This window comes from Erpetoichthys calabaricus, chromosome 17 (genome assembly GCF_900747795.2).
Source record: "Erpetoichthys calabaricus chromosome 17, fErpCal1.3, whole genome shotgun sequence".
In the NCBI taxonomy this organism is placed as follows: domain Eukaryota; kingdom Metazoa; phylum Chordata; class Cladistia; order Polypteriformes; family Polypteridae; genus Erpetoichthys; species Erpetoichthys calabaricus.
This window is the reverse complement of record NC_041410.2, coordinates 28,922,878-28,942,681: the sequence shown is the minus strand read 5'-3', so window position 1 is coordinate 28,942,681 and position 19,804 is coordinate 28,922,878. Positions and strand designations below refer to the sequence as shown.

The 19,804-nt window shown below is 37.3% G+C and overlaps 1 protein-coding gene across 1 annotated transcript in view; it reads right to left on the bottom strand.

Annotated features, from left to right (window-relative positions):
- The window catches only part of rab8b (RAB8B, member RAS oncogene family), a 28,942-nt gene extending 14,144 nt beyond the window's left edge, over window positions 1-14,798 (bottom strand). The window contains exon 1 of the mRNA XM_028823565.2: window positions 14,579-14,798. Coding sequence (XP_028679398.1) covers window positions 14,579-14,702 — 124 coding nt within the window. The 5' untranslated portion in view covers window positions 14,703-14,798. The remainder of the gene's footprint in view (window positions 1-14,578) is intronic.
- Window positions 14,799-19,804: the final 5,006 nt, after the last annotated feature.

Genomic DNA, 19,804 nt, shown 5'->3' with positions numbered 1-19,804 from the left:
TTTTTAATAATAGAGAGATTTGGATTTTTCACATTGCTTTAAGTACCTTAGTCTCTTTTGTCATATTCCTATTAATTTGCCCTTTTCTGTAGAATTGCCTCCCAAGTGACAATGAATGCTGAAAGGCTTAATTTACTTTTGGATCAAACCTGCTAGCTAACTTCACTCAAATAAAAAGAATGCCTGAAAAAACAGTATTAAACGAATACTCCACCCAAAAATGTATACTTTTTAAATATGTGACTCACACCATGTAGTTTGTAAGCTCTTATTTACATTGGAGTAAGGAAACAGCTATGTTTCTGATAGAATGGCACACAATTCTGACCAACACAGGACAACAACAAATATAAAACATCCATGAAAAAACTTTCACATTAGTTGCGTCACTTAATCCACACATCGAGTCATGCAGTTGTATGCTCAGAATGTGAAAAACCCATGAATTTTTTGATAAAATATTGTTAAACAATCAACCCTGTAACATTAAGTAGCAAACAATCGGGAAGCGCCTTCATATGGGGCCACACTTTTGAACTGAATACCTACAGCAGTGCAATCAGATGAGAAATTATGATGTGCTTTCTGTTTAAGTGGATTATAGCGATGTCTTTGAGGACCATTTTAATAAAAATGTTTGTTAGTGATTCTATTTATCTCTAATTAAAAGGTCCAGTCATTTTTAAATTATGCAAACCAAAACTAGATGGCAAGAAAAACAGGAAAGACCCACCTCTGAAAGGGGTAAAAGCTGTACTTGACGATTAGAACCTTTTCAGGTAAGGGATTCTTGAACAAAGAAAATGGCTGATGAATATAATTAAGACGGTGAGATTTAACATTTCACAAAGCCCTCCTACAATTTTTTATAAAATATTATTAAAAAAAACTCAATTTTACTGTATAATGCACAATTCATGAACTGCCCATGGGACTGTAACTTTAAAGGAAAGTAAACACTACAGTTGTTATGAAAGGCACAATATAAACATCAAATGATTACTAAATAAAAATGTATAGCACAAAAGCTGCTGAGATATGCTCCAAGTCTACACCCCCAAAATGGATTTAGTGGGTTTGATAGATAGAAAAATATATATACATGGAAAAACATGTGAAAAGACGGCTTCTGTGTTAAATGACGTTTGCCAGTTGATGTTCTCAAAACAACATAACGGACACAGATATCTAAAGATTTTTTTGGATGAAAAACTGAACGAATGTCAATATATTAATACTTAAAAACAAAGAATGTCCTTTGAAAAATCAAAAATGAATTTTTGCATGCAGTACATGTGCTTAATTATACTTTAGTATATTAAGTACATATTTTTATGAACCAGAAAAAATAGGCTTGCAGTTTCTTTTGACTGTATTTTTAAAACACAGTACACAAGTTCCTACAGCCCTAACAAAGTATATATATATATATATCCTCCTGTGCTTTTGGTTTGGCAGTTATTTAAATGAACTATGATTATGATGAGTTTTTTAGAGCCTTCTACTGGAAGAAAAAAAATACAAATTTTCATCCATATTTTCTAACCTGAAACTCAAACATACAATGACTCTCAAGCAGTTCTACTTATGTGTCAGTTTTAATTATGAGGAGGATACCACAGACTGAAACAGTAATTGTTATTAAAAGAATATTCCTCCCAAATATTATTTTTAGATACAATTTACCAATTTACAATTACCAACTGCCACAAAATAGTTTATCAGGAATTGTGAAAAGAAGCAAGCTGGAGTGACACATTCTTGGTCTAAAATGATGGCTTTCACAGTCTGCACAACAGGCAGTACTAGAGCTTTCATACTGATCCAGAGTGACTCAGATGAATTCACCTCTTGTGCAAAATAAGGTGCAGGTTTCTTGTAGACTGCATCAGGTTTTCTCTATAGAATTGCCCTTGTATTTTCACTCAATTTCAGGGCCTGCCACTGAGAATCATCCCCACAGCATGATGCTGTCACCACCAGGCTTCACGGAAGGTATAGTGCGTTTTTGATAGTGCAGAGTGTTTGGCTCGCATCAAACAAGATATTTAGTCTCATGGCTAAAAATTAAACTAAAATGGCTAAAAATTAAACTAAAGCTAAAACTAAGCTAACTAAAAAGGCAGGCTCAGTGATGGAGCACTCTCGACTCCCTGGGAGTAGTAGTGGAGGAGAGAATGAAGACAAAGCTGAGGGCCATTACGAACAATGCTACACATCCTTTATCTAACACATGGACATTGAAGACTTTCAGATAACAAATTATTCAGGAGAAGTGTGTCAAGAAATTCTACCGGGGCTCCTTTAGACCAACAGCAATACACATTATAATGAATTTGACTCTTCTTTTTATCTTTAGCAAATTCAGATGCTTTTATTTAATTTTAGTATTTTTTGGTGTGTGATGTTGTTGTTTGTTCTAATATTTGTTTATTCTGTTTAAAAAAATCCAAATTTCCCTCTAAGGACAAATAACATGCTATTTATCAATCTGTTTAAAAAAGCTTCTGTCAAACACTGAATGATTCTCGCCGATTCTCCATATAGTGTGTATGCTATTGCTTGGAATAGTCACATACACTCTACTAATGACTGAAGTGACCACTGTGTGTATACAAATGCTAAAACAAAATAAAAAAAAAACACTTAATAAAAACATAATAACAGATTAATGTTGGTAATCTAAGGGAAAGACAAATTCTTTCTGAAACATTCCTGCCGCTGCTGTATGAGGAAGTCTCTGCTCAAATTTAAGTACTTTCATTTGGCATTAATGCGGTAAGTTTTACAATTTTAACAGTTTTAAATTCTTATGTTCCCATACTGAGCTCAATGCTGAGTTTAATGGCATAGCGGGTAGATGAATCATTTTTCTTCAAAGTGCCATGCTACACTTGAAGCAGTTCAAGAGCTCTCATTCGGTTTCAGCATCATTTTCTGTGTTTCTGTATTAAAACAATGCTGTAAAAATGGAGAATTCCAAAGTACTTAACTCTAAAAACAAATATTACAAGCATTTTAATATGTATTATTTCCCATTTTTCCCTGCCTTACTTACGCTCTACGTCCCACTGTTTGTGTGGGTCTGAAAGATCTATGACACTGTAGCCACTGGCAGAAAAACTGTGGGTTAATTCAACTATTCCCATTGGAAAATCTTTGCAGTTCTACACTAATTTGAGGAGTTAACTTGTCAAATCGTCCTCTTCACCGCTAGAGCAGGGAAACAGAAAACAGCACCAGAATCAAAACTATGAAAAGATATCTATTAGACACATGACTCAGTGACATGAAATGACAGCCTCTGTGCACAGTATCCATACCTTTGGGTTAATGTGGTTTCTAAACGAAACAGTTATAAACAAAGTTTTTATATAGCATTAGTCAAACTGTTTAAGTACATGGCTATTTGTACAAGTAAAACACTGCCAGGTTTTTACTGTTTAACAGCCTAGCTGCCACGAACACATGCACTGCTATTATCAACTACAGTAGAGCTAGTACTTAGACTGAAGCTCTTTAAATGTTAAAAAATCTTATTTTTCTCACACCACCACTAATATTCCCATTACTAACAGAATTTTAAGACAATGGATTGCTAGAGCTAGTGGTAAAACAGTACTTATGCATTTGATGACAGGAACAATATATCAAAAAGACAACCAAATAAAGGCCCACCAATTATTTTTCTATTATAACAGGCATCTATGATACCCAAGTTTAATCAGAATCTTAATACTAGCAGGAACACAGCAAGAATTTTACCCCACAAGTCTGTTTAGTATTACAATATCACAATCGAGTTCTGCCCAACAATGTCAAAAATATCTCAAGTGAAGACAAATTATTTGGGGTACTGGTTGTGTTAAAAGTCAATAGAGGAAATTAAATTACAAATGAACTTACAACAAATATTGAATAACCAAATGAAAAGCAAAAACACCTGTTGCCACCTTACACGAGTTTGATCAAAAAAAAAAAAAAACCCTGCGTTTGGCTTGTTGCAGTACAATCCTGTGGTACTGAATTGTGCATGATGAAGTCCTGTTTGCAGTAATATGTTGCTAAAGCACTCTTGGGCATATCTGATGTGAATCAAAAATAATACATGTTTAACTGTTTAGTACATGTGCATCAGCCCTCCCCAACCAGGAAAATCAAGTGCCCCTTGCTAAACACGTTCTGTTGTTGATCTTGCTTCACAGTTTTACCAATTAATATTAACACAAGTCAAATTGATATTTTTTGCACAGTTTCAGATAATAAGGTTTATAAATAACATGAGTATAACTAGGCAAGCTCACCACTGAAATTTTACTTCTTAGCATTTTAGTATATATGTTAGCGGCAATATGTGAAAAGCAGGTATTGTACAGAATGCCTAGAAAATCTATAAAATGTGTGACTGTTTAGGCAAAGCATGAAATGTCTGTGTTACTTTAATATGCTATATACTTTCCCTAAGCATTGTACATAATACCTAGACATTATTAAGGTAAGGATGGGAGTATGCGATGATAGCGTGTTGCCACACCCACCACACGATGAACCACCTGGATTGGGACCTATATAGAACAACAAATACTATTTAGGCAAAGTATGAAAAGTGAGCCATAAAAAGGCCGTTATTGAAAAGTCATATATGAAAATGAAAAAAGGAATAAAGTACAGGACTTTCTCACTGAAAAAACTACTTGTTGCAACAAGGAAGGCTAGAAAGACATTTTCAATTACACATAATTGGTTACTTCACACAAGAGCACTTCATATTTTAACACTTGTTCTTGCACATACACCTAACAAAACACTGAAGGCTTCCTGTGGACTGAGAGATACAAGCTGATTGATGAGGTATTTTGTGATCAGGAACATCTTCAACTGTGAGCAAGTCCTTTGGACAAAAAGTGAATTGTGATCTGGCATAGAGTTGCTTCAAAATTCCTTGAGCAGTTCCAAGTCAGTAAAAATCGTCTCCTGTCACATTCGTAACAACTACCAACACGCTGCACGAGTCACTCTGTCCTTTGTCGATGTCAGGAATTGGAACTCACACAGTGGTCCCCAAAAACACAGGAGGAAATTTTTCGCCAGAGTCCATTTTTGCACTGTTTTGTATGAAATTGCACATTGTATTTTATTTCCTGTGCACACAGCTGATAAATATTAACTATTGATAGAACACAGATATTGCACATATTTAATTTTCTCATAAAAATATTTTGCAAAATTGCATAATTATACAGCGCACCTATGAAAATAATTAGAGAAAACATTGGTCACTAGCGTAAATATTTTTATACTTTGCCAGTTTGCCCTTTGGCATTGCACAGAATGCCTAAGAAATGTCTGAAATTTTAATTGGTTTCATTTTTTTTTTTTTAATTGTTTCATATTTTGACATCCCATTTACAGCATTCTATAGATTTCCTAGACATTCTACACAATGCCTAATTTCACACATTGACAGTTACATATAGACAGCATCTATAATCGTAACCCATAATCCATACAATCTACAATGTTCATGGATATCCAAATCTATAAAGTTACTAAATTAATCTACATATAGGTCCTAGTGTTAAAACCAATATATAGTTAATTTTCTTTAGCTCTTTCAGTGCATTTTTTTGGTAATGGCTGCTGGCTGAATTTTTTTTTCCTAGAAAAAATTTTTTTTTAGGAAAGATGTCGAAATTATTTATTACTTGAATTGTGTAAATGATACAAATAGCAATTGTATGGGTGCTCTGTACATGAGAATTGAAAAATATATATACAAGGAAAGATGTTGGGTATATTGGGAGAAGGAAGCTAGGGATGGAGCTGCCAGGCAAGAGGAAAAGAGGAAGGCCTAAGAGAAGGTTTATGGATGTGGTGAGAGAGGACTTGTAGATGGTAGTATGACACAGAAATTTGCAGATGACAGGAAGATATGGAAAAAGAGGATCCACTGTGGTGACCCCTAATGGGATCAGCCGAAAGAGGATGATGATGATAATGATGACGATATACCATTAAGAGCAACCAATTGCTTGTATAAATAATTAACACTGTTTGAATGACTGACGCTGTGTGCTATAGATTATGCAGTCCAGCTTGTACTTCTTGTTCTCATAAGTGGATAGAAAACAATGCAAGGGGAATGTGTTGATAATTAACAGGGAGAATCAAAATTTTGCATACTTATTTGTCTTCACCCTCATCATTTCAAAAGCATTCTCTGGAAGAAACAATTTGAAATATTAACTGGTTCATAGATTATGGTGTCCAACAGAACCTCACATGCATCTTGGAAATATGGCAACCAACAGATGTCTTAGAGATCAGTCTCTGGATAATCTACCCAAATGACAATCACAGAAATCTGCACAATGACACTACTGTCACTCACTCTTGGGGACATTTCAGTAGCTCTCTCATTATCATTTATTCTTGACAATGCAGTATGCAAAACAAATTCTGCAGAGTATTTTTTGGCAAAAGAGACTACCAGTATTTAATACTGATGTTTATCTCATGGTCTTAGCTGCCATCTTGCAGACAAAAGCAAACACTACATTCTAGGTAAGTTTTCTTAAAATCCTTTGATGTCAACTTTTATCAACACCTGCCTTGAACCCTTATGTCAATGCTTATTGATATCTTCCTTGAAAGTGTTTATATACATAACATTGGCATACAACGTTCTTATTTCAGTAGGCACTGGTACATCTCTTTTCAAATCTGTGCAAGCCTGAAGCACTTCACAATTTCTCAAAATAGCAGATGGAGAGAGGTGTGTACTTAAGAAGATTCAATGGAAAACCTTGTGAGAAATGCATGGGAAGCATTATTCCATTCACATACCAAAGAAGCATCAACTTGGTTTGTAAGAATAGGCTTAGGGTGCTATAGCCAGAGTGTTGTTGGAGAACAATTTTGGGAAAGTAAGAAATGTGGGGGCCAGAGTGTCAGCTGTTGATAAGAAAAGGAAAAATGTTAAAGTGCTAGAATTTAAACCATGCTGTCAATATTTATCTACTGTGCCAAGAGTAAGGAAGTTTCTAGAACAGCAGCAGTGAACACTGCATGTGCCCTATACTTCAACAAGAGGGAGAGAGAGAGAAGCAAGGATTAGCCTCATTCTACTGCTTATAAATTCTCTTCTATCCTAAACATTTCATATACTTTATGACTTTCGATATGTAGGGTCATAAAGGAGGAAAAGAACCTGAGGTTGAACAATATGAGCAAACAGGATAATGCCATCACTACTTGGAACAAAGGAGCAACAGTTAGCAACACTTCCTGTTATCAAAGCCAACAAACTAAAATAGCAAAAGCAATAAAATGTGAGTATTAAAACAACTTAAACATATGTAGAAAGTTATCGCTTTCTGCTAACCTAATGTCAACATGATAGTTATTGGGCACAGTCTGCACCACAAAAGAAGGTGGAAAATGCAATGAGTGAATCTACAATGAAGCTTTGTTTGTTTACATATTTTTTACATTACTACTGGAGTTCATTTCTACCTCCTCAATGCTGCTAAAAGTTATATAAAGAGCACTTTAAAGAGTGTGAATGCTTTCCTGGCTGTCAGGAAGGTTGTCTTCCATGATGACAGAGAGCATGTAAATATGGTCATCGGAGGCTTCCATATGCTACAAAGGTTTTCATAATCCATGGTTTTCTTAGTAATCAAATATGAACCATATTAAGTACATATGGGAATGCTCAAAATCATGTTTAAAAAGTGTTTTCATCCTCCACCTTCAAGTCATAAAAAGACTGAATTACATGTGGAAAAATTCTATTACATATCTACTGCCTAATTCAATACACTGGCAGATTTTTCTCAATAGTAAGTATCAGATGATACTGTGCTGCATACATCCATTCTTCCATTTACTAACTCATGTATTTAGTTCCACAGTCCTATTAAGTGACTTCACATTTACATTTCTTTCTTTACGGACAATACCTGTGTATAGAACACAAACACAGGCAGGCAAAATGTCTCTGCACAATAGAAAATTATGAACAATGACATTCTTATGCAAAATAAGAAATGCAATTGCCAGTGCAGTGATACAGCTGTGGAATGAATTATACTCCATCTGTTTGCCTGCAGTTAGAAGAAATGACAGAGTGGTGAACCTTGAGAAACGCCTCTGACTGAAACTTCAGATATTAGGCTCAAAATTAATAAAAATACTTGTTGGCCTTATCTGCACTACACAACCTATGGTTCTGTTCTCACAAAGGCATTGTGACAAAGCAACTCAGAATCTGGCCTAGCTAATATCAGAAAGTGTATAATCACCAACGACTTCCATCTGGTACACAAATGTACCTGGACTTGATCCATTCCTTTGCACAGAAATGAATGATTAGTTGGTGGTATTGGTTGTTGATCTGGGATGGGGAATCCCTCCTAGAGAGATGACAATGATAAATAATTTCATAATGCAAAGAATGTCTTTTTAAAACAAAAAACTTTTTTTAGTTTTTAATAAAATTACAACAAAAGTATACCTACAAAAAAGCAGACAGTACATGCAAATTTTACATTTCACTCAAGGATTGTCCGAGACAGACATATATACTTCAAGAATACAGGTCATTTGGATGACATTTAAAGGTTAAAGAGGCATCATACCAATATTCTGTTAGGGCTCAGTTTAAATTACATTAATTAATGGAATGGGATTCAAATGCATATATATTATGTGCTATAATAAAATTATTTTGCATATATTATTATTGTTATTTTTTTAATATGACTCACTGCAAAAAAAAAAACAAAATGCACAAAAATCTAATCTCCCTCTTTAAACAAAAATCTGAAATGCCTCAGCTTTCAAAACTGTCAACTAAGTCCTTGAATGCACCTGAATGTTATACAATGTGTATGTTATTATAAGAAGAAGGTCAGAACACTGTTGTCTGCTTTGTACCATAGGTTACATTTTTTGAAAAGAGATGAAAACTTGTGAGAATGCTTGTTCTTTGGCAGTGGGGATCATGTATCGTCTAAAGTCAGTGTCAGAATTAAACTTCGAAACTAGAGATTTAGAACTATACTAATTTCAATGTTATGGGAAACACTGTGTTTCTCATTCTTCTTGTACTAGTGGTCAGTAATCATCCAAAATTTCATCCATCCATTTTGAATAAATCTGCTTAATCAATTAATAGAAATATATGGTCAGAGCCACTATATTAAACAATAATCATCAAGAGAGAAGGTCCAATATATGGTTACTTTCCACACATTCTTCAGCTACGGATGAATGTAGAGACCATGCTCTACATCGGTTACTGAAGGCTCTTTAGAAATGTTTCTCTTCTGAACAGCTCTTACCACCTATTGTCCAACTCAAAAAGATTAAAAACTGGGCAACAAAATAAGAAACAAAATTTAACTGTGCATGCAAGATAATTTATGGACTACATACATGCACCAATGAGAATCCAGTAGCTACACCACCTTCACTTAAGAAGATGTAATCCAACTGAAGCTAAAAATAACTGTGCTCGGCCAGTACTTGGATGGGAGACCATTTGGTCATAAAAGATCCTTGGGTATCTTTCAAAGCTATTGTATGGTGACCATACTGGCATAAAAATGGCTGCTGTCGCATCATTAAGGTGGATGCTACACATTAGTAGTGGTTGAAGTGGTTCCCCCTCTGTCTATGTAATGCACTTTGAGTATGTTAGAAAGACATTATATAAATGTAATTAATATTAATAATAATGTAATTGAAGGTGTTAGGTGAAAAATTACCTACTAGATACGCTGGAAAGGCAAGAGATGCACAGCCATCAGAATCTCTCTAAAATTAATCTGTGTGTAATGTTCAAGTCATAAGATATTTTTTTAACAATGCACATTCATGAGTTTCAGCATTGTTGGGGTAAGGTCAGTCCATATCACTGCTATAATTTATGCAAGAATAAAGGAAACAAAATAAGATAAAAAGAGTAAAATGTCTTCAGTGTACTATTCACTTCTACGTTAGTTTTTCCTGCATCATATCCAGTAAAGTAAACAATGACAGAGGCCATCATGGAATAAACAGGACTATTTAAATAAAGACTAATGATGCTTTCTCTGTATTGCAAAGACATAAAACTTCAAGAGAAACACAAAGCTGCCAAGACAAAAATATACACAAAGGTTTCAAGAGCTGTTTCTTAAAGTACACAGCACTCCCTGACAAAGATCTTTTTGCTTCTTACAGGAGTAAATGTAGAGCAGGGTACAGTGACAGAGCAGTGACTCTGCAAGTCAAGATAAGCTTCTACTAACACACTTCTCCTGTACTTTAGCTTCATTAGTGATGATTTACACAGAAGTCCAATAGGAACCGCAGATTAATGTTAAATATGAAAAAGAAGCCTTCAGGTGTTGCCGTTTCACACCAATTTCAAACAATACAATGTGGACTTAAATTGTCAATAGTGAAACTTCAGAAAGAGCAGTTAATACAAAGTGCTGGCTCAAGATCACTGTGACATGCTGGTCTTCTACATCCTCACCCACAACCCCTCTCCTCTCTCCACTATGTACACTCAACATATGAAGAAACTTAAAGAAAGCCAATATTAAGAGGGAACTACATAAAAAATTGACCAGAGGGTTAGAAATGTTTCCAACCTTTGTTCCTGGAACATTCTGTCTTGAAAGTTTCTCCCTTAAGACAGTAATATAACATCAAATGCAAAACAGATAATTCGTGACATGCGTGTCAGTGTCAAAAAGGTGGAAAAAATAGAAATCTTTAGTTTTTCTATTTTTTCTACTGTGATTTTCATGGTGAGCAGCAGGATCATTTCCATGCAGGACATAAGACAATTCAATAACTGTTTATTTGGGTAACCTCATATAACCCTACATGAAAACTATGATTTCCAGATGCTACTCAACATCTAACTACAAAACTGTGGGATAAGTATCGCGTCTACTTGTCCTTTAGCTTTCTGGTTCTTACTCTCTGTAATTCCTACATTTGCTCTACACAGGTAGACAATGTCAAATTTTAACATTTACATGAAGGCTGAATATTTACAACTTCTTCCTGGCTTTATTAAAAGGATTTTTTGCATTAATTCTCTTCTAAAAAAGAATCCAAAGTTCTACACTATGCTATTAGTTTTAATTGAGTTCTCAGTTTCAAAAGTCTCTCTGTAATTCTCACCCTAGCTTTAAAAGAAACTAACTTATCATTCAACTGAAGGCTGAAGATTTATGACTTCTGTCTTGCTTTAAAAAAAAGATCTTCTTATCATCCTGTTTTAACTCTTTGAAACAAATTCTATATTATGCTATTGTTTCCGTTTAGTTCTGTTTCAAAAGTGTACACTTTTAAATAGTTTTCAAAATGCATTACATGACATATTGCATATTAACAGTGCCTGACATAAATTCACCACTGTCAGCAAAAAAGTTGTACTTGGGCCAAGGCCCCAGTCTCAGCTGGAACTGATGAGACATATAACAATACAAGGAAGCAAAAGAAAGGCAACAGATTATCAAGTGAAGTTGACTCTCTTCTTTGGAATGCACCAAAATTCAGGACACTTGTTGAATTCCCCTGAAACCAAAGGTATGATTAAATTTTAACAGAGTAAAAGCACGGTACTTGTTGCTGCATACTTAGGAATTGCATCTGAGTTCTTACAAGCCAACTGGTCCAATGATTTAAAAAAAAAAAAAAAAAAAACCTTATCAAGTTGCTTTCAGTTTTCTATATTGGTCAGTGACCTGCGTTATAAATCAAGTTTGCTGTTACACAGTTGTGGTAGGCCGGTTCTCTAACAATGAGCAGGATTATCTTGATGATGTGGAGAGTCTGTCACACTGATGTCAGGAAATCAGACTTCTCCTGAATGTCAGCAAAACACTGACTGACTGTGAACACAGGGAGAAAACAGCAGACGCACTACCACCCGTTCAGTATTAACAGCCCCTCAAGGTGGAGAGGGTGGACAGTTTGAAAAACCTTGGGGTACTTGTGCACTAAATGGACAGCACGACAAAGAAAAACAGAAGTGTTTTGACAAATTCATAACATATTTATTGGGATAAAAAAAAAAGTTTCCCCCCCTACTCATTCTAATGTTGGGCTCCATGGGGGAGGTTTCACTGCCGTCCGTTTAGTACACAACTACCAACCTTGGTGTCCACATCACAGAGTACACCAACACCTTGGTGAAGAATGCACAACTTGGTCTTTTTACCACCTCAGAGACTTTAGGCTGCCCTAACAAATACTAAAGATTTCTAAAAATCCACCACTGAAAATATTCTGGCAGGAAGTATTTTACCACCTGATCTGGTAACAGCACAGAGCAGGACTGCAAGACTCTGCAGAAAGTGGTGTGGTCAGCTGAATGCACCACTTTGTGGACTATACCTAGAATATCTATACCAAGTGCTATCAGACAAGAGCAAAAGTACTTCATCAAAGATACCAGCCATTCCAACAATGGCACAATGGTTCCTTCTCTGTTCAGGGAAACCTATTGTCATGTTCATAAAACCAGTTCAATGTGACTTTTAATTGCAACAGGGTGCATTATTATGCTAGAAGCAGACATTAGAACATGGGTAAACTGTGACCATGAAGGAATGCACAATAATGCTGCAATACTTAGACGGTGGTACTCAAGCAATGAATGATTGGCGTTTACAAACCCCAAGTGTGCCAAGGAAACAATCCCCACACCATTACATCACCACTGCCAGCCTAGACTGTTGACTCAAGGTGGGTTGGGGGCATGGATTCATGATGTTAATACCAAATTTTGACCATGCCACAGGAGTGCCTCAGCAAAAATCAAGATCCATCAGACCAGACTACGTTTTTTTCAGCGAACTGTCCACTGCAGTCTCAGACTGACAGGAGCGTAACCCGACACAATCTTCTGCTGCTATAGCCCATCTGCCTCAAGGTTCAATATGTTGTTCATTCAGAGATGCCCCTTTCCTCACCACAGTTGTAGACAGTGGTTATCTGAGTTACCATAGCCTTTCTGTCTACTTGAACAAGTCTTGCCATTCTCCTCTGACCTCTCTAATCAACAAGGCATTTTTTGTGTATAGAACTTGATTTTTTTTTTGCACCCTTTCCAGTTAAATCTAGAGATTGGGTGTAAAAATCCCAGGATATTAGCAATTACAGAAATATTCAAAACAGCCTGTCTGGCACCAACATTCGTGCCACAGTCAAAATAACTGAAATGACATTTTTCCCCATTCTGATGTTTGATGTGAACATTAACTGAAGCTCCTGAACTATATTTGCAAGGATTTTGACATTGAAATGCAATGCCACATGAATGGCTAATATGATAATTGCATGGATCAACAGGTGCACATGTGTTCCTAATAATTTGCTCAGGGAGTGTATAATGCTATCATTGCACATATTTATATTCATTGATACAGTATTTATAGAGGTGAGTATTTACTGTTTATTGTCTTTTTAGGTTCTTCTAACTCACAGTCCTGGAGTTCAGTAACTAAGCATTTCTCTACATATTGTGTATATAATACACATTGTGTATAAAGGTAACAAGAAAAATTTGATTTGAAATAACGGGAATTGCCAGATTTTTCATGGTTAAGTAAAGTTACCATTAAGCAAGCCTTAAGATAACATTCTGAATAAAACGTGACTTATTTCAGACACAATTGGTGAAATTTGAACTAATCTTTGAGATTGTTAACTTCCAGAACTCCACCGATTGGTCTCCATTCTCTCATTTCCGTTTCCCACTGTGGCGTAGACAAAGGCACAGACAACACAGGGGACACACAAGAGTCTATCTGACTTTACTGCTGTCGCATCAGGGTTAGGTGAAAGGTTCGTGCAGAAAGTTGAACAAATTTGAAAAACCTGATGCATATATGACAGAAACGCAGACAGGCTGACCGACAAGCTGCAGAGCGCGTGCGCAAAGAGTTGAAACTACAGGCTTGAAATGTGTTTGCACCCGGGCCGAACAACATATAAGCAAAAATGCTGTCGAAAATGAGCACGCGCGCACAGTTAGACGGATGTAAGGTTGCGTACAAAGCCGGACAGACAGACGCGGAGAAACGTTAACTGTGTAGATAACACACAGATAAGTCCAAAGAGTTGACGAACAAACCGCAAGACCGACGAAGGCAAGCACCGAGTTGGATAGGTTGACAAACAGGATGGTACACAGTGAGACGGACTGGTACAGGCGCGTGTCCCCCAGTAGATAGACAGATTGGAGCGAGTTCCAGTGCAAACGGACACACCAATAGAGGTCCCCCGTGCACAAAGAAGCGGAATACTGAAAGCGGCCCCAAAGGCGGCAGCATCGCACTAAAGGATGCTTTTCGTCATCCTCGGGAAAGTTGGTGGCTGTCTCACGAGAGCCACTTCCGGTGCCCGCCCGTTGCCACAAAGTAACGTTTGCTGAGTTTCGAGGCCCTTTTATTGACGGCGCAGTTCGCTCGGCTGCTTTACTCTTTGCGGTAACTCAATTAAACCTCCTGAAGCGACCCCACCCCCCCGGAAATAAAAGGAAAGCCACTTCGGGAAATAAACTGACCTATAGTGGAGATGAAGGTGGTGTTGAACGCGTCTTCACTGAACCTGAAGAGCAGGCACGTCTTCCCTACGCCGCTGTCTCCTATCAGCAACAGTTTAAACAAATAATCGTACGTTTTCGCCATTTTCTAACCCCTAACAATTGACAATGTAACAGGCGACAGCTCTCAGCTACTCGCTTCACTTGTGAGAGCAAAGCCAGCGAATGGGGCGGAGCTCTGCGATGATGCCGTACGCCTTCTAACTCGTGACGTCACGAAATCCCGGCACTTGCAAAGGCCCGTGGGACATGTAGTTGTATTTTAACTTGATTGGTAACTGCAGACTGCTTGCTTATCTTCTTGTTCAGAATTCCACAAAGTATCTTCGGTCGTTTCTCCTCCGTGGGTTATCAATTCCAGAGACATCACATTTTGGAAGGCTTGATGCGCAACTTAACAAGACTATACATATTATTTTTGGTTGCATCAAGACAACTATTTTCTGTTTCCCCAAACTCAGTGACACTTCCCCCTCCGACTTTACGAACATAGGACACCTTACAGAAAAGAACGACGGTAATGTGCAGCTACTTTAACATCGCAACATCCCAAAGGCTTCCTTAAATCAGCTAAAATGTAGACAACCGCCAATATGATCAGCAGGGGCCCTGTGTTAAGAAAAATATACAGAGGGAATGGGAAGAGACCTAAATTCAAGCAACGCCCAACTATATTCACAGCCATATAGCCACCAGAGAGAGAGACCTCCTGGATTTCAAATGCTCCTCCAAGTTTAGAAAACCATACAAGACCGTTCAGAATCCATACAAGGCACAGCAGATGTAATAATTCTCTTTTCAAATGGGGAGTGATTCCTAGACCAGAACGTATTTGTGGTGCTATCTTTCATATTGTGTAGATATGTTCACACATCACCAATACTAGTGCATAGACAGATATTGGGATGCTATCCCCATCCATGATTGTCTGGATTAAAAACCTGACCACTGCATTTTGACTGCCTGAGATTTCAAATTTTTTATATATTTACATTTACATACTTATATTTGTATACAGTTATATTGACTTTTAACATACTTTTATTTCATGTGAATAAATAAATAATAACTACTGTAACCAGTAGGGGGCGCCACTGAACCCAGACCCAATAATGTCCAACACAGTCATGGATTCAAATAATGGATTTTTTAATCGAAGAAGCACTAAATATCATAAAGTACAGTGAAACATAGCCAATAACCATTCAAATAAAGAAACTCTTCTCCTTCCAACCCCAGTTGAGTGTTGCCTGCTGACTCTTGAAGGTAAGGCATTTGGCTCCCTGGAATAGCTTCTGGTGACCCAGCATGACTTGTAGGGAGTACTTCCAGGTTGTTTTGGAAACCAGGTTAGTCCAACCCCGACATTGCCCTCTTGTGTCACCTAGGGACTCTGACAGGGCTGCACGTCTGGATTCCAGTTCCCATGGGTCCCTGTAGGTGTTCAGTCTGGGATGGATGGAACTGCTTATGGTCTCCAGCTTCTGCTTGTCCATGCCCTGACACCTTCAATTTGTTCCAAGAAGATCATGCCATTGTCCAGCAGGAATGCCCGTCTGTCCTCTGTGGCACTCACACTGGGTATGTGTGTTTTTATGTTTTTAAAAAGTAATATGCACCTTAAGTTATGTTACAGATGCATTAATTACATGTCTCTCCTCACACTTAAAGGTGGATTACTGTTCATTATAGTTATGAAACATTTTGAATCAAACTGCTGACTGATTTCAAACAGATATGTTGCCATTTCATCATAGCTTACATTAAAATCGCATCCTCTGCAACTTTTCTTGTGGTCGTAAGTTGACAATCAGAATTGCTCTGCTGAAAGTGGTAATATATTTATTCAGGCTCCTTACGATTGCTATTGAGTTACTGTCTCTGTTTTATAATGTTCCCAGATTCAGGCTGTTCTCAAATTTATGACTATTCTTTATACATTTTATGTAGGATTTGTGTACAGTCTTTCTTGATTTTGCTTTTTGCTAATCAGTTACTGACCTTTTCTTAGTTGTCTGTATTATCCAGCTATTCATCATCACTTTTCAAACCAACCTACTCTCACAATTGCACAAGTTACTGTGGCCTGATAATATACAGTTAAGCTGGGAAAATCATCCAAAATTTTTATTTTGGCAAGGACAAGAAGATAAAAAATATCTTTTAGGGGCATGCCAAGGCATTGTCAATTAAAGCATTTAAAGATCAGAAGCCAGAAAAGGCAAAAGATCAATTGTCAAATACAAAACAGTTCATAACATCAAAGTCAAAAAATGAAAGCAAAAGGTTCTAAACATAACTAAACATTCCTTTCATTAAGTACATCAATTGCTCTACAACAAAGTCTTAGTTTTTCTAAAAGCTTGGATACTTGGCAATGCATGCCAAATTTCACATAATGGAATCATAGTGACATTGATGTCAAGAAACAAGAAACAATAATAACAATCACAAATATTAAAAAAAACACTTTTAAAAGTGCCCAAAGTAAATTCAACAAGTAGTAAACCCATGATTCATATAACAGATGCACGCTAGCTCAGTAGTTAAGTAAATGGGTATCTTAAAAACAGGAGTTCAATGATGAAACAATAAACACAGCAAAAAACCTCTGGTATCATTAGATTATGTTAGAACTAAGAAAGAGTCACAATACAGGCTTGATTGAGAAGCTAGAACAGCAAACATACTTTCTTAAAAACTTATTGCATTAAAACGATTATGTGACTGGTTGTTGCAAAACACCTGAAAACATGGTCCATGACTATCAGTCTTCCCAGAGTGCGGCCTGTGGGGCATAAAACCCCATTCAGAGAAGCCCATTGATTAAGACCATACCCTTTCTAATGAACTGAAAATCATATTATGGATGGCCATTTGAAATAAGCAGTGGGACATCAGTGTTTATTTATCTCGGCAGCAACATTCATGTCTCTGGTGACTCTTCCTGTGAAGTCAGTAGACGGATTGGGAGAGCATGGGGAGTCATGAGGTCGCTGGAAAGGGGTGTGTGGCACTCCCGATATCTCTACTAAAAAAAAAGGTCCAAGTATTTAGAGCCCTGGTGTTTCCTGTTTTACTATATGGTTGCGAGGCACTGATACTATCCAGTGATTGAGACAAAGACTGGACTCTTTCGGTACTGTGTCTCGGTGGAGAATTCTTGGGTGCTCCTGGTTTGACTTTGTGTCCAAGGAGCAGTCACTGACAGAGTCCCAAATGAGGCACATTACCTGCTTTGTGAAGGAGCGTCAGTTACAGCACTATGGTGATGTGGCGTGATTCTCTGAGGGTGATCCGGTTCGCAGGATCCTCATTGCTGAGGACCCAAGTAGATGGACCAGACAAAGGGAATGCCCACATAATATCTGGCTGCAGCAGATAGATAGTCATTTCTGGAGGGTGGGACTGGGCTGCATATCTGCCTGAGGGATTGCCAACTGGGATCCCGAGCTCTTTTGTCGTGTGTCGATGGGTTCAGCAACACATTGTACCAGTGCATGCTCCCTGACCTAACCTGACCTATACATCAGTGTAAAGAGTGTCACAAACTCGCACAAGAGCCATAGCAAGGTTTGAGGCAGCCACTCGTATATTGTTTTCCTGACTGCTAAATTGCAAACAAATGATAGCACTGATGTGCACAAACCAGAGTCCAAAACAGAACAGAGGGAATAGGGAAAAGGTGGAGGTTTTTAAAGGTCAGTATAAGAAGTGACGTCAAAGGTGCCAGCACCGGAAGGGTCTTCAACCATAGGCTCAGGCCCGGACATGGCATCAAGGGGGCCAGAACCAGAAAGGTCTTCATCCATTGGTTCTGACCCGGAAGTGACGTCAAAACGGCCAGGCGGAATTTCCCATGAGTGGTCTGCAGGAAAGCGAGAAAAAGAATCAGTGCACTCTGACACATCCCGGTCGGATTCAGAGTTGCACTCATTCCAGCCCTTTAGCTGCCTCCCATGCACACGTGTGTGACAAGAGAAAGGAAGCACAAGTCCTCAGGATTTAGGAGAAATTCATGCAGGAAACAAGGCACCAGTCTGATGTAACATATACTATATTTGCACATAGACCAAGTAATGGTAGGGTAAGTTCTTTGGAAGGAAATCAAAGACTCAAGTGGTTAGTAAAAAGGGAAACCTGTTGACTCATATGATCTGACTCGCCATGTAACTGTCCTCCAGTTATGTTTAAGTGAATGTTAACAGTTATAACATGCTTTGACCTGAAAATTCACCTTTGATAAAGAGGTCAGATAAACATACAGTAATGATCTATATCCCAAACACTGACACCAAGTAGACTTAAACTGTAATAGTGCTTAAATGGGATTATTAAAAAATGCATTCCATCAATCATTTTCCACATGTACTTTTTTGAGTATAGGGTCATAGAGAGATTGAGACAATCTTGGCAGCTTTTGGCATACACACACATACTCCCTCAAACTCCCTTACACTAGGACATTTTATAGTTGCTAATTAACCTAATAAGCATGCCTTCAGAATGTGGAAGGACATGCACACACTTCTAATAAAGTGACCTGGCTAATAATCAGATCCTGGTCTCTAGAGCTATGGGAACAGATGACCACTAAACCACCCATATTTGAAATGCACAAAAAGAAATATATTAATAGCAACAGACTGAAGGAAACATGCATTGTCTATCATTATACCTGCTCATTTTTCTGAAGTATTAACCATCCTGAAATCAGTATTCATGGAGACATCAAAGTCTGAACTTTTATTTAAAGAGGAAAAAATAATGAACATTTCTGGTAAAGCAGATTTCTTAGGCACTGATTAATAGAAATCAGTTGAGTGTTAGTGCAGGATTCTCACCAAAAAAACATATCCAAGCAATAGAAAGTGGAGGGAGAGACTGAACAATTTCACTTCTGTCCCAACAGCAAATGTGAGTACAGGCTTCTTATTTACCAACTGACAGAATTATCATGAACATTTTCCTCATACATTGACCAAGATTGCGCTATAGGATGTTTGAAACATTAATGCACTTTTTAAAGGTGAGATTACAAGAGATAAAATATTAATTTCACTTAATGATTATATGGACTTTCAGCTGATCTGATTTGTAAATACATATAAAACAGCCTTCAGCTTTTTTTCCAAAAACCAATAACGTAGTGTATTTAGATTGGAATTCATGAAGTCATATCATAAG